General features: G+C 40.1%; 1 protein-coding gene across 3 annotated transcripts in view; it reads right to left on the reverse strand.

Annotated features, from left to right (window-relative positions):
* Positions 1–248: 248 nt before the first annotated feature.
* Positions 249–16,695, reverse strand: part of RUNX1 (RUNX family transcription factor 1) — a 196,959-nt gene continuing 180,512 nt past the window's right edge. For all 3 annotated transcript variants that reach the window (XM_034752486.1, XM_034752468.1, XM_034752476.1), the window contains 2 exons: positions 8,012–8,173; positions 249–4,847 (listed from right to left, as the gene is read on the reverse strand). In XM_034752486.1, the coding sequence (XP_034608377.1) occupies positions 4,354–4,847; positions 8,012–8,173 (656 nt within the window). In that variant the 3' untranslated portion in view covers positions 249–4,353. The remainder of the gene's footprint in view (positions 4,848–8,011; positions 8,174–16,695) is intronic.

Here is a 16,695-nt window from a genome sequence, read left to right on the forward strand (position 1 = left end):
TTAGGCCTCCGCAGCACTTAAAGTTCTATTTTGAAGACTTAAGTGACCTAAGAGGTCTTGTGCTGGGCTTCTCTAGAAGGGTATGGAATTAAAAAAAAAAAAAAAAAGAGTAAGCATGTCAGCATATGACTGGCAAACTGTAAGGAAAATCTTTTTGAAATTGTGATTGATACCTTGCCAATGGCCTTTCACTATTGGAGTTACAGGCTATTCCCTTCCTAATAAAAGAACAAACCAATCCAGCGTGGTTACTTGTCAAACATTTTATTTGTCATTCACACTAATTATAATATTGAATTTACAGAAGAAACTGTGGTACAAAGAAAGAAAGAAAGAAAGAAAGTCTCCATTAGAACTAAGTTAGCAGTCCAGCTGCTCGGCATGCTAGTCATCATGAATTTTCCTGTAGCACTGGATACTGCCTTCACTATGTACAGTAAGTGTCTACTTTGACGTGGTATCTAGAGACATCTTGTAGTGGGGGAAATCTACTCCATTTTCTTTTTCTATCTGGTTAAAACAACAACAACAACAACAACAAATAAACCACCAGTGCTTAAAAGTTTCCCCTTCTGAAAAAGTTCAGGGTGACAGTTTTGAAGGAAAATGTGACCATTCCAGTACATTGCAACATCTGTTTTGTAAACATATCCAGTAAATGCTGAACAAATATACTCTGATGCTGTTCTGATAGGATCACATTTCCCATTGCGTTCTTTATCAGATTTACCATACAGTCATTTCAGACTGAAAGTTTCTTTTTTTAAATGAAGTCATAACTGTCACAGCCAGAAAACCACAAAGAACCCACAGTTTTTTGCACATTCATTTCTCCCCTACAAAAAAAAAAAAAAAGAAGTGAAGTGTGTTTGACAGAGACCATGCTATAACTGTTTATAAAAGTGAATAAAATGTAGTTAATTTTGAAGCCTAAAATAACTAAGTTGGAAAGAAACAAGCTTCACTTCAGTATTTTGCCAACACAAGGATAAGTTCATTAAAAACATAGAAAAATTAAAAAAATGCAGAGTAATTACAAGCACTAACAATATTTTGCTATGTAGCTTTTAAACTCTATTTACATACATAAATACAAGTAAGTCTGTTGATGCAACTCTTCTACAATAAGGAGAAAAAAATGCCAAGTGATCAGTACTGACCAAGCTAAATTAACAAAAAATGTTATGATGCAGGTAAACAAGAAAGTATTTTGCTCAAATAAAAAATAATCTATTATTTCTGAATTTTCAAACAAATCAATGAAAAAGGTCACTCAGAAAATAATCATGAATGTTTCAAGGACACAGGCAAACCAGGACACATTTCACCTATCTCAGACTGTGGGCCACTTTCTGGAAATTGCTTGTCTCCTTTCCAAAAAATTATTTATCATAATTATGCATGAAATCCTCAGTAGCAGTAAGACAGGATGGGCCTGACTGCCACTTACACGAAGGACTGTTCTGGCTGTGCAACGGGGGGCTTAGCGTGGGTATAAATGTAATTTACAGAGCAGTGGAAAGGGGCCTTCATGCAAATGAGAGTCAAGTCCTATATTTACTCAAGTCTAATAGTACTTTGACTGCTAAGCAGGGTTGTTTCAAACATGGCTACAAATTATATTTTGCAAAAGGAACATTCAAACCTAACCCTTGGGGGAAAATATGAATAATTGTCTATTTTAGTGGGATTAGAATCCTGAGCCATCTGCGGGGGCAGAACAGTTTGTAGGGAAATGGAACTGTCCTTTTAGGTTTAATTCAACAATGGGAATGATAAAACTGAATTAATTTAGAGAGGCACGAATACAGGAAATGTCTTGCTTAAGCTTCCTTCTTTCATCTGCTAAGTGCTTTTGTACAGTCTCAAAGGTATGCCACATATATCGTCCTCATCGTTTGTTGATGATCAAGACAATTCCTTAAACACAAAGTACGTGGCTACTGGGCATGAAGGGGGGATGGTTTTCAAAAGACAGATGTGGTTTGTTTTCTGGCCAATTTATGATTTTTCACGCGGACTTGTGTGGATTCTCCAGTAGTGCTACAGTCTAAGCAGTGAAGAAGGACTTTTTTCAAGGTCACTGGAGACAAGAGTCACTGACTATGCGAAGTGTCACAAAGGCTCGTTAAAGTTCAGTGTGGACACTGTATTTTCAAAATATACTTTAACACTTTGTGTCTTCCACTTCTTTTGTTCTTAGCAAATTTAATATATAATTATGTTGAACTAAAAGGACAATGCCAATTTATGTATTTTAAATAATAAGAAAACTTTGAGCTTCTACTGATATCCTTTGAAACATTCCCTCATTTTCTGCACGAGAATAACCTTATTGACCATGTTAGATGCTTCAATTTGTAACTTGTTTTATTCCAAAGTGCTTCTGCATCTGACCAAAACAAAGAAGCAAAACCTAATATATATATATATATATTTATATAAAGAAAACTCGAAAAACAAATTGTTTTAAATAAGTCCAGCTGTTTTGCTGCCTGCAGCCAAGGATCTTTGTAATTCAAATCCTTTAACATTTTTTTTTAAACATCAAACACTGATCTGAAGTCCTGCTTTCAAATACTCTTCTGAGCTGACCTGCAATTGTTTCACTAATTTAAGAGGTACATTAAATAACAATCAGATCATTTTGAATGCACACGTCAACATCAGCAGTTTGTAATTAATGAGTAGTACAACAAATGCATTCAGACCAAACCCTCCAATAAAATAGTGCCTTAAAATTTACAGTGACATCTGATATGTTTGTGCTGTTAACGATGGGCAACAGTGATGATTCCATAATAGCAGATTAGTACTATTATAATGCATTTCAAATTTTCTACAGGACAGAATATTCTGTGCACCAGTTTTGAATATTCCTCTTCCTTCAGAACTATATGATCACAGAACTTTTAAACTCCACTTGTTTGATATTCTGGTTTCCAGTTGCGTCTGATAGCACTTTTCAGCTCCATTTACTTGTGATTTGTTAATTTGCTCTATTTTTTAGTACAGTGGTATGTACAGTGTTGTGGTGGAAACTTTGGGTGACATTCTGACCCCATTTAAGTCAATGGCAAATCTTCAATTGACTTAAATGGCACCAGGATTTCACTCTTGGCATGCCACCTACATGCTAGATTCTGTCCTTGAATGAATACTTGACTGCTGCTAAAGTCAATAAGAAGCCCAGGCAGGATCAATAGCAGAATATGGCCCTATATATTTGGTTGAAGAGAGATGCTTGACACCATTGTGTCTGCTTTACAAATTATATACTTCCACACTGCTGATCCTTCAAGTGACTGTTGGTGTTGAAAGACCAGCAGAGGAAAAGAATTACTTTATAGGGTTTCAAATGGCAAATTAAATAAATGGAGCAAAATGTAAACAATATGGCTAGATAACTAGACAACACGTTACCCATCGTTATCTCAGCCTTTTTTCAATGTTATAAATTTAACTTTGGCTGCTACCAAAAGAAAAGAGCATATTTAAATAATAATAGTATCAACAAATAAGAAAAGTCTAAACATCAAGCATAAATATTGAGGAAATCATAATAGTACAGTAGTTGAAAATGACCTAAGGCTGTAGCCATTGCATTACACAAAGTCCAAAAGAAAAAAGTTAAATTACCTCATTGAAAAGGGGCTGATTCTTTCAGTTGACAAAGCAATAAAGAAGCAAGCATGATTTAAAAAAAAAAAAAGAAATCTTTTTGCAATATATAAGGTGCCAAAAAAGAAATAAAGGAAGTTAGATGCAAAGCAGGATGAGTTGCATCCTTAAAAAATTAATAATAATAAAAAAATCCATATTCTTTGGAATATATAACTTGGTAAAAAAGTCAATGTCCAAGATATAAAACTTCTCATTCACAGCATTGCTAAATCAGAAGCATTCACAGTTTCCCTCTGGGAATCTTCCTATACTTCCTTATAACTAACACGCCCATATGATTAACTAAGATTGTGTTAGATTTTAAGTCTTTAAAATTAGACATGAACTAAAGCACTTTTTAGGACTTTGTGAGACCTCCAAAATCAAGGATGTTTGGAGGCCACTGGTGTGTCTATCTACCCACCTTCCCTATCTCTAGACCAACTTAAATGTTCTCCTTTCCAGAAGTTCAGCCCTTGAAAAAGGCTACTTTTCTGGAATGACATCCCTTCACTGATTGGCTAACACCATGACATCATTCCTGAAGTACTGACTTTTGGATCGTTTGCTTCTGAAAGTGATGTATAAACATGGCAGTGCCCACAGGCAAGAAAGGTATTTATGGGATACCTATGGGCATCAGCAGATAAAAAGCACGTTAGTCCTGGCCCATCTCTACTTATAATTAATTCAATATGGTCGCCATACTGCTTCTTCCAGCCTTGCTGTGGTGCCCATGTTGGTAGGGGAGTTGCTGTGACTACCTTCTGCCTCCACCACATCGCTTTGGTTTGGAAGATTGGGGTTGAGGAGAGTAGACCCTGTGGAAGCATTAGTGCAAGGAGGGAGGATACGTGGGGGTGACCGATCTCCCCCAGACATCATGGAGAACTGGTATGACCCTGCTGATGTTCCGTAATAGAGATGGTAAGAAGGTGAGCTGGTCTGAAATGGGCTACCTTGAGACTGAGAAGAACCAGGATATGGAGGAGGGAGATAAGTGTGATATCTTGTGGCAGTGGTCATAGCAGACATACCAATTCCTATTCCTGAACTGACAGGCGTTGGGGTGTAGGTGAATGCTCCAGGATAGTGCATACGAGGATCAGAAATTGAAGGAAGAGTGGAGAATGGGCGATCAATTCCCACCCTGGGATCACTGAATGCTGTTAGGTCAGAAGCACCTAGTTTTTGAGAGAAGAAAAACAAATCAATTTTAAATGGAAAGAACAAGATTTTAATGAGTCACGAAAGGACAATGCTTTCTCATGGTGGATCAGTGATAGGGTATTGATAACACTGGCTATCTGAAACTTTTGAATTCATTTCAGTAAAGGGGCAATTAAGAGGGATTACCCTTGCCCTTTAGATTTTTATTTGTTTGTTTGTTTTCATAGCACTTACAGCCTACGCAATATTTACAGCTTCAGAGTGCTCTATAAACATTAACAAAATAGTCATCACAGTGCCCTCGTGAAGTAGAAACACAATAGTAACAAGTAGTTTTGGAGAGGGGGAAACTGAGACACCAAAGCTAAGTAATTTGCCAAGGACTACACATTGGCAGAGGTGGGACCTTGAATGCAGGTGTTGCAGGTTTTCACTCCAATGCTTAGTCTCTTGTTGTAACTGCCTTATTTGTCTGTCTTAAAGATCGAAAGCTCCTTGGAGCAGATTCTGTTTTTAGGTATACATATGTGTGTTCTGCACACTACAACTAATAATAGTGGTCCACATTGTCTATCAACCTTACTGAAGTTAAGAAAAATCAGGCCTCTTTAAGGTGTCCGAAAGTTGGGCACTGAAAAATGGAGTCTCCTGAAATCATTACTGACTTTTGAAAATCTTGGCTTTAAGAAGTCAATAAAATGACATCTATTGCAGATTTGTTTCCAAGCAGGATACTTTGGGATTAAAAGATTGAAGTGTTTTTTTTTAAATGGAAATGTTTCACACCTGACTGAGCTGAACATCTGATATGACAGCTAAACTCTGCTCCCATTGGTTTAACACAGATGAAAGTGTGCTCCCGCCCACCATCGCCTCCTCCAAAGGGATTAAACAACCTGAACAGATAATGGCCTCCTTAAAAGGGTCTTCATCCTGACTTAGATGAATGGAAGCTGTCAGTCCTCTGATGTGGCAGCTATGTATTATCAAAATAACAATAATAAGAAAACTTTCCCAAAAACAACCTTTTCAGACAAGAGGTGGATACTTTATGAAAGGAGTGTGTGTGTGCAGAAGGAAGCACTAGTATGTGGAAGAAGGAAAACAAAGCAGTCTGCTCTGACTGGATTGAAAGATAGAGCAGACATACTACAGTGTCAGGTTCTGAAAGCTTGTCATAGCCAGATTTCTTCAATGGGTTTCTAAACCTTTCTTAGTTCCTTCGGGTGTTTTGGTGTGCAAGTGTGGGTTTTACTGGGGGAGTTACAATGATACAAAGAGATATTTTATGTTAATACGGAAGAGTGTTTAAAATATAAATAATATCCCACAAACAAAAAACTTAATTACAAACCAGTTAAGGTTGCCTGAAGGCAAAACCCACCCAACTAGACCCATGAAAGCAAGGAAACTGCAAGTGAAAGAAGCACTCAGATATCACACTAACTCTGGTCACTGACAGATTCTGCATCTCCACAGAGAAACCACTTCCACCTCCAATAGATAGAGAAACAAATTACACTCCCCAAATTCTTCTGATGTGCTGTAATGTAAAACCTTTTCACCAATCTCACAGGTTCCCACAAAAAATAACTCATCATACAGTAACCTTGTGTGCGTATTTCTATAGTAACTATAAGTGAATTTCCTTGCGGTCAGAGTTAAGGTTTTGTAATACTGTCTGAGTGAGATGAACTCAGGGCACATGGTGTATTTCTTTATCTGTTGGAGTTGGAAGTGATTTTCCTGTCAGTGATAATGTTATGCTGGAGTGGTAAGGGAAGATGAAAGAGTGTTCCCTTTACATAGACACCTATACGCATGTACGAACTGGAAAAAAATGAGGGCAAAATATGTCTTTAAAAAAAAGAGTTTAAATTAGTTTTCCTAACTTCTTTAACACACACACACACACACACACGGTATGTTAAAGCTGGTCAAAATGTTTGGTTCCAAAACAATTTTCAACCAAAAAATGTTTTTTCATTTGTAAATAAAATCTTTCCTGGACAATTTTAGTTTTGTTTGAAAATTTCTGGTTAGTCAGCAAATTATTTTTTTCCCAGTTTTTTCTTTTTTCTTTCTCACTTTTTTTATTTTGCTCATGGAAAAGGAGGCGATGGGAGGAAAAAAAGGAGAGAAAAAGGGAGAAAAAACAAAAATAATCAAAACATTTCATTGCTTTGGTTTTAGCTTGTCAATGAAAAACAAAACAAAAACATTTCACAGAAGATTTTTTTTAAATAAAGTTTTAATTGTCTACAAAAATCCATTATTAATTTCCAGCCTGCTCTAATATCTAGCTGTCCCCTAACCTTAACAAAATAACCAATTTCTACTGAGAAGCCCAGATAAGGATAGGTAAGTGATTAAAAAGTGCATCATTGAAAACAGTATTTTTAAGCAGGTACAACCCACTATAAATCCAACAGCAGCATAGATTATAAGCCATTCAAGGGGTCCCACCTACTCCAACAAGGCCAACATTTGCTGCCATGGGGTAAAGTTCCAAAGAGCTATGTAGGAACTTTAGTTGTGTGGTTCCCATTCATTTAAAGAGAATTCATGATGGTGAACACCCAAATGTTGGTTCAAGAGGTGGGGGTTAATGTCAGCAGATGGACTGCGGTAAATGATACAAAACCAGGTGATAAGTGTTCATTTAGAGATACATTTTTATGTTGGCCTGTAAAGTTCTGCAGTGCAATTCGACAGAGACATAACATAACACAGTAAAACACAACACTTAAAATGTCAAAAAAACCACCATCCTCTGTTCAGCTCTAAGCCCCTAATCTGCTGTGATCTGCTCTGAATTTAGTGTGAGGGAAGGAAGCAGAGATTAAACATCCGCAGCATTCATTTCTTGGCAGTTATTGCAGCTCTCCAGCTATCTAAACTATTTTTATAGTTCTGCATATCTCCCATTTCAAAGCAGCTAAAATTAATTTCTCTTCTGGTTTTTGACAATGACATTCTGGATTTCCCCATCACTTAGCCAAAGCCAAGTAAACACTTGAAAACTTTTTCTTGCAGACTCAAAATGTATTTCATCCTGATTTGAGTAAAAAGGTAACAAGATGCTAAGAAGCTCCAACCACTGGTATCACTGTGGTTTGGAAACTGCCACATGGCTATGTTGGTACCTGTTTAGTGTGAATAACTTTTAGGTACTTACTTGAGAGTCGGCTTGAGAGTTCCGCAGTGAGGGATGTCATTCCACTAGCTCTCCCAGGTGAAATTGGAGTGGCAGGGTGCACTGAGGGCGTGGCGATTGATCCCAAGTATTGGTAGGACTGATCATAGGACCATGGAGGAGATGGCTGTACTTGCCTTGTATCTGCAAAGGAAAAGAAGTATTGAGAGAGAGAGGTTATTTTTAGCCTCTAAACACCGTGATCAAACATAGGAACTGAACCAAATGGTTTATACAGAAACTTATCATTTGCTTCAATTCACAATTTACTTCAAACATTCCCCTTTGTTAAGACACCTTCAGATGAATCACTCTTTAAAATGTTATTTGTGCTGCTGTGATTTTTGATCAGTTGAAGCTTTTTGATAATTCACATTGATGGTGGTCAGGGAAAAGCGGATTAAGCTTCCCAAGGTGAAAGTGTCAATGCACAAACTATTCATGGTTGAGGTACATTAGTATTTCAGTCGTGCAGTGTTGTTGCTGCTGTGCCACAAAAGTAAGACTCACATGTCACTGAGTAGAAGACAGCCATGATAAATTGTGACAATTTAGACTGGGATTTTCAAAGGATCCTAAGGGAGTTAGGTGCCCAGTTCAAAAGGATGTGGGTGTCTAATGCCCTTCGGCTTACTTGAAAATTCCGGTCTTAGTTCTGTGACAATTTATTTTGTTAGAGATAATGATTACAGTGATTACGGAAGGTCTGTTACTAGAGATGAATGAAACTACTAGAGCTGGATGAACTTCAGAATTAGGAGTTCTTGTGCAAGCCTCTTGGAACTGAAAAATTGGAAAACAGGATATTTCATGATTTCTGGTGCTTCTAGGTGAAATCTGGAAATGCAAACAGGTTTTTTTTTTTTTTTGAATAGAGAAGAAAGTTAACTGATTATTTTTTAGCCTCCGAACGAATTTGGCTTAAGTATGGGGTCAAAGATTTGTAGCAGGGATGAGGGGCAGTATTTATATTCATCCAAAGCAGTTTGTCCATCGTAGGAACCACCTCTTTTTGCCACGTGAGCGTCCACATCTGGAACTGCCATTTGCCCCATCTGCACAAGCTGCCTTTTTACTTTCAGGAAAAAACACAAAGCAAGAATGGAAATTGTCTCTTTTTTCCACAAATCTGGGGTTTCTCACTAGTTTTCCCAGCAGTGAGAATTTTCTCCGACCGCTCAAACTGACTAATTGTCTCTTTGAAAGAAGCAACTATCAGAGTGGCAAAAAGCTGATACTATGCACAGGATGGATACCAGCATGGAAAGAAATGCTCTCAAGTTCGAGGTGAAGGACATAGAGCTTCCATAAGAAACCACATTTGGAGGTTTGTTGCGAATTATGGAGATGAGATTTATATTTTGTTTCTTTCATTTGTTTGGAAGTGGAGATTTATCCAAAAGCAGAGTGGAGTAACCTGGCCTTTTTAAAAATTACTTGTAAGGCCACTTGCAGATTAAACCTACTAAATCAGTCTAGTCCCATTTCAATGTGTCTATTCACCTGAGTACCAGGATAATTGGATCCTGGAAGGACCAACTCTAGCAGGGAAACTGTATAGTTCAGTCTTCTTGCCCATTCAGTCATTGGTGAATCTGCTGAGACTGCTATCCCAGAAGCCAATTTTTGTTTACCTATTTTATCTGAAGGGTTTTCTAATACCCACACCACTGCAGAAGAAGGTCCCTAGTGAGCTTCCTGGACTCTCTGTCTTTCTTCCTTCCTTGGAGGGAGGAAGCTCCACTTCATTTGTATTTGCTTCTTTTTTCCTTCACCACCATTTCCAGTTATGGTAGGAAAACTATTTCAAAGAGGGAAGGATCTTGTAGCATGCCCTAAAAGTGGTCATACTCTGAATTAGTCTAATCTGCCCTGGAAGTTTGTTTCACAGCGGAACCCCCATGACTCAGCATACTTATCTCCTGCTCTCTGATGCTCTATCTTGGCCTGTAGGTATTGAAAAAGAGTGAGGAAGGATCTCTACCTACGGGAATTGACATGTGAGTGCCTTTGGGAAGGAGCAGCAGCTACCTCTCATCATTCTCTGGCTCTTCATGGAGAGGAATGATAGGAGGCATTGTCATACCACCTATTCCAGTTATGCCATGTAGATGGGTCAGCACCACCTTCTCACTGATTGTGTCTAAAGCTGAAGGAGTCAGCAGTCTGAAGACTGAAATATGAACTCTACCCCTCTTTTAATGCCAGTACAACTGCCTCAGTGCTGTGCCCTGGCCAGAAACCCAAGAGTGGTATATTTTGTGATGCAAGCACATGCCCATTAGCAACTGGACAGAGGCTACCAATATATTTGATCTAGCTCATTCAAGATCCACTGTCAATTACTATTGACCTGAGATGGATTTGAAGCAGTGACTGAGAGATGAAAGGCTCTGTATCACATTACTAACCCCATAGCCCATCTAAGTCTTCATCAAGTAAAAAAAAATCTAACTGCCAAAAATCAACCTTATATTTTGTTACTTGAATTCCCAAACACATAATTTTCGTTAATAGTTGTCCTAGAATGGCTTTAAAAATGACGAGTTCTGATTGGTTAACAAATTGCATACCATTCAGTGATGCTAATGCAGCATAACCACAATACCTGGGTTAGAAACTCACTGACCCCCTCCGCCTCTTCCTTCAGTCATTTACTACCAAATAAAGCAATGAAAATAGCACTGGAAAATTCTGTAGGTTTTTTTTTGCCGGGGGGTGGTGGGATGGTGACTTCTGCCACTGTTTCAGTATTTAGGGCTTCGTTGAACTCCCACGAAGGTCAATGGGAGCATTTCCACTGACTTCAAAGGGAGCTGGAAATATTTCTGATATCCTTCTTTCTTTAGGACCCAATGGTGAACTTTCAGTTTATCTTAACTTAAACTGGAACCGCAAACTGCCACAGGTTAAAGAAATACAATTCCCCTCCCCCCCCAACTCACCATTCTCTTCCCAATCAGAGTAAAGATTTAAATGTTTCAAAATGTAGCAACCTGTGTGTGTGTGTGTGTGTGTGTGATAGAGAGAGAGAGAGAAAGTTAAATGTATGAAAACCTGCTTTAAAAAAATCTGAGTTTCTTCCCAAACTTCAGAGAAAATAATAGGGCCTTTAGGGCCTTAATGCCAAATAGGATTGCAGAATTATTTAAAAGGAGAGCAAAACAGCATGAAGTCAGTGGAGCTGAAGCTGTTTACACCAATCTGAGGATCTGGGCCCAATTCTTCCTGCATTTCTTCTATTAGCATGTACTTTCATTTCTGCTTTTCATCATAGGAGAAAATATATTTTAAAAAATGAAAACAGTTACTAATTGCAATAAAACACTCCAGGGCAATAATTACAGCACTGTAATTCACACCTTGTGTAGTCACTAGCTCTCAGGCTCCTGTCTACCAAGCTATTAAGCATGATGTATTGGACCATCTTTCATGCCTCGTCATGTTGTAGTGCCATGAAAAAGTTGTGGTGTTTGGTTTTTTAAAAAACACCCTCATAATTAAACAGTGCCAATGTTGTATACTGTTTAATGATTAATCAAATAAGCTTTGGTAAAAGACTCAGGTAAGAGGGCTAAAATCTCTTTCCCATGTTGCTTCTTGGGGTCTCATATATAGCATTTTTCTAAGGATTGTTGCAGTGGAAAATCAAAGCCTAATTTGCAGAAGGTTGGCATCTTCACAGAATGTTGATAATTCTGCCTTCTGACCTGAGATTTCACTGTCAATGGTTTGTCAACAGGTGGTGCTGGAGAACTTTTTGCACTGCTCCATAATTGTTAGCACATATTTCAGCTAATGTGTGCTTGGCACCAAATAATTGCACTACAGAAGTATCATGCCTCAACAGTAGTGATTTTCTAGTACTGTATGACCCATGATTGCAAACGGTAGTAAGGTTGGCTTTGAGCCCACATGCAAAATGCCATGCAACTATCCCAAGAACTGTCTAAGCCATTTATATAATACTTGTAACACTCTTTAGTCCCGTACAAACCACACCACCTCTGGTTGCTTTAAGTACAACTGTACTCTGAAAAGTGACTTACTTAGCAGATCTGTTCCCTGTGGGTATTCAGTCTCAGTTGCTGATTTTAGGGACTTTTTCTCTTTTTTTATTGTTTGTTAGCACTGCAGAACAAGAGTGAGCAAATACCTGCCAGGCAATGGAGTTGCACAGATATAAATCAAAGCCAAATTTGGCCTACAGAACCTTTATTAATCGCGAGGATGCATGAGGAGGAGAGAACTCAGCTTGGCTTCAGAGCCCAAAGTGATTTTGTGGGACAGTCATTAAAAAATCTCCCAAATAGCTTTTTACCTGTAAACTGAGCACATATGACATAGAAATCAGTGAGACAAAACAAACACAGAGCTCCTGTGTTTCTATAGAACCACTTTTCAGAGCAGATTTACACTTCAAAATGCACAGCAAAATAAAGCGAGGTGCTCGGTGGTGTAAATCAGCACAGTTCCACAGACTTCCATAGAACTGTGCCAATTTACCCAAGCTGAGGATTTGGCCCCTTTGTTGTGGTAGAGGGTGGGGTCTGTTTTATTCACCCACTCATTTCTAAGGTAAAAAAAGATCTGACAATCTGAAACTTCTTAATCATTGTGGTGTAAAACTAATTCCTTAAAGAGATTGGAAGTTTTAAGTTTAAGTGGTCAATCAGATATGGAAATCAGATGGCTGGTACCACTGTGCCTATGAGAATGAAGAGAACTTGCTTAATGATTATGTGAATTACTGTCTTGTCTGTGTTTGGTAGGATACAATCTGCCTTTGGAGCTGGTTTGTGCCACCATAGTACAGAGTGAGACAGCACTCAGTGTGTCATTGCAGATCAGACATTACAGTCTAATCTTAGCCAAGTGGAGCAGTGTGAGCCAAATCTCACTGTGACATAGTGTGTTTACTGGAAGCTTCAGCAAGGAGCTGCAGGATGTGAGTCAGTACTTTATGGTGCGAGTCAGGATTGAGAATGATGCATCAGTATTCAGCAAGGTAATAGGTACCCCCTTGACTAGCTTTGGGTGCATTTTACCTGGAAGCCCCTGTCTAAACTAGGGTAAATTCCAAAGGCACCACGGGAAAATAATGTTTCATTCCCACAAACAATACATACCTAGCTAAAAAGTCTTATTATCTTGACGTCTTGCCTTCCAGAAATGATTTTACAGCACAAGGGTCAATGGGTAAAAGGGAGTCACCCACAAGTATATACAAGTAGCAAGCAGTTGCTTAGCCAGATATCTGTATCAGTTAAAATTCCATAATAACATGAGTCAGACAAAATGTGAAACAGCCTCTGCAGTTGCCAGCCATTTCTCTCAAGTTGCAAAAATGTCTGTCAGTCACATGCAAAAATTTCTACCAGTCACATAGTGTCAAGCTTTGCAATTCCTCCACCATCCTGGCTAGCACCTTAACGGGAACATCTGGCCCAAAAAATGGGATGAAAGAAGGCTGGGATCCCATCTCAATGGCTAAGCAGGGGCTTACTAATGTCATCCCAGAGGGAGATAAGAAATGACTAGGGCCATCAACTACTTTACAAAGCTTCACTGACTCCAGTATTCATTTGCTTTTTCCCCACCGCCTTCATGATTTGCCAAACTTTCCAAAGGGAAGCAGTTCTCATAGTGCGAATTTCCCTCTCTGCCAGTGTGAATAAGTCAGGAATGGTCTTGATTAGACACGTTCATTCAGAGAGGTTTCTTGCTGAACGGGGCAATGGGCTGAGAGGAGGGAAGTTTTAGGCCTCAAGAAAAAAATGAAGACATTTTGCAAAGTTCTTTTAATTTTTTCTCTCACTCACATTCCTTTCTCCGCTTCATCCACTGCCACCCTCATCATCTTCCATCTTCCGTTTACTCCTTCCAACCCCAGGTACACAAAGGACAGACTGGGGCCCTACAATCTTGCACTGATTTGACCTGATCTCCCATCCAGCAGCATGACCAACATGGCTCCATCACTCTCTCCCTTTCCTACCAACTTGGGGCCCAACAAATCACAAAGACAAGCCTTAAATCCCAGCCTACAGCAGCACTTTGGAAAGCTGTGTCACCTCTCAGCAGCTGAAAGGATTAGTCAGTGGCTTTGAGAAGGTAGCACTTTCCAAAGGGCAAGGTCATTGCTGGCAGCAGCAGACACACAAGGCAAATATTCTAACGCTTCTCAGTGCTGGAAGATGAGGAACTGGAAAATTACAGAGCAAACTGTAAAAATTCCACCCTCAGCTATTTCATTATACAGGGTGCTTCCCCTGAGCATGACACATGGTGGAAACTACTAGGTTGCTCTGTCAAACCACAGAGCCATTTCCCAATGTAACGGTGAGGAGATGTTTGGGATTCATGGAAGTGGGCACAAATTTTAGAGACAGAATTTTTAAAGCCACCTAAGGGCTTGAAAATTGGAAATGAATGGGAATTGGGCATCCAAATCCCCGCTGCGGCTTTGAAAACCTCACACTAGATTTGCAATGGTTGACAATGGGTCTTTTGGCTGAGAATTCCAGTGGCTGCCACCACTCCATTGTCTTTACATGCTCAAGGTTGAGCTGTCTGTTCCACATCGACTGCACTGCCTTCCTTCGTGGGAGCCGCAAGATAACCCCCCCCCCTTATATGCACTTCACGGCACACTGTTGGCTTGAAATCTCTGATTGTGTGGAGCCCCCAGATTACCTCATGTAGCCCTTCCACTATATGAACTGGTGTAAATGAAGGCCACATTGGGTTATGGTGCACATCATGTTTTCATGGCACTGCCAAAGCTACTCACTCTTCATAAAAGGCACCTTCAGCACTGGCCTCATACCCCAATATTTACTTTTATTTCAGCACTTCTGAGGTTTTGTGAAATGTTCAAACTGTTCAAGGAGTTCTAGAGGAGTCTGAGCCTCATCTCCCATGGGACCATGAAATGCATGCAGCTCCACACAATTCCTGCAGTAGCATCAGTTCCTTAGGTTTTAGAGCACAATATGGGCTAGAGTGGCAACCTTTCAAAAGGTTACGCTTAATTGCACCATATTAATTTACCTTTACTGCGGTTTTTGTGGAATTCCCTACGCTTATTATTAATTATTATTATTATTGCAACAGTTGCCAAAATATGCTGGGTGTTCTACAGCTATGTAAGAAGATACAGTCTCTACAAAGTGGGCAGCCTATAATGTGAGAGACAAAAAAGAAACACAAATATTGGGGAGGATGAGACACAACAGGCCAACAGGCCAAGGTGATGGCTGGAAGTTCTAGTGATAGTTCTGCTTTTTATTTATTTTCTGTGTATCACCAGTCCCCAGCTTCCCCCCTGTGTAGTACTAATTTGTCAGTTAGCTACTTTCTTTTAGGCATTGCCGCAGAAATGAGTCTTGAGGAGGCAAATCCCGCAGTGCCTCTAACTACTGGGGATCATAATCCTCCAGTTTTTAAGGTGCCCCACTGCAATTTTGTAAAATAACACATGAACAATTCCAACTGCTTCTTCTTTCAAAATGGGTGGGACAGGGGATGTCACTGGGCGGCTGGCCCCAGTAAATGAAGTAGGTCCAGAGCCCTGTGCCAGAGCAAGTTCTCCTATTTGGCCGATTAAGACCAGGATTGCAGCTGGAGGCTAAAAAGGATCAAGGAGAGACCCAGTGAAGTCCCTGAAGGAAGTTAGGAAATACAGTCCCAGTGAGTCAGAGCAGACTGGTTCAGTCAGAGGCAGGTGAGAGCTGCCAGAGGCCAGAGGGACTGGAGAATGTCCCGGAAGGAAGCAGAAGGTGTTTTCAAAGCAAAGGAAAGCAGCAAGGGGGAATTGCTGACTGGTGTCTTCAAGCCAGAGAGTAAGGGCTGGAAAGGGCTGAAGGCAGGAAGAGCAGCAGAGGGAGATGCCTGCTGGCTCTGAACCAAAGCCAAGAGACAGAGAGGGCTCAAGGCAGGGGTGCAGTGGAGGGACTTACCCGCTGACATCTCCAGGGCTGGAGAGCTGGGCCCAGAGGCACCATGAGAGGTGATGCTCCACTGGTTAGGACGCTCCCAGCATAGAGGCTGAGGGGTTCTCACTAGGAAAAGCAGGGGTGCATCCCAGCTGGAAGGGCAGGGCTGGCTGTCCTGGTACCAGGACAGGAGAGGACTAGGCTGAGTGCTGGGGTGCAGTGAAGGAAGCTGGGGCTGTGGTGGAGAGCTGGGGCTGAGGTGAGAAATGGCAGGGTTGTATGTTGCTCTTACTGTTTGGACTATGTTGGGGAACTGCTGGTTTATGGTGTTCGGACACGTTCTGTTATGATTTACGGCCACAGTTCTTTTGGAATACATGAACTCCATACAGGCTACGTGTATATTTTGGCAGATGCTTTGGACTATTTCTGGGGACTTAGAAGGAGGGAAAACTAAGGCAGGTGTGCTTGTCACATGAGGGCGCTCTGGTAGGGCTGCCCTCTTACAGAAGGGAAAAAACAAGCACTCCCTAATAGGAAGAACAGGAGTACTTGTGGCACCTTAGAGACTAACAAATTTATTAGAGCATAAGCTTTCGTGAGCTACAGCCCACTTCTTCGGCTGTAGCCCACGAAAGCGTATGCTCTAATAAATTTGTTAGTCTCTAAGGTGCCACAAGTACTCCTGTTCTTTTTGCAGATACAGATTAACACGGCTGCTACTCTGAA

Source organism: Trachemys scripta, chromosome 1 (genome assembly GCF_013100865.1).
Source record: "Trachemys scripta elegans isolate TJP31775 chromosome 1, CAS_Tse_1.0, whole genome shotgun sequence".
Taxonomy (NCBI): domain Eukaryota; kingdom Metazoa; phylum Chordata; order Testudines; family Emydidae; genus Trachemys; species Trachemys scripta.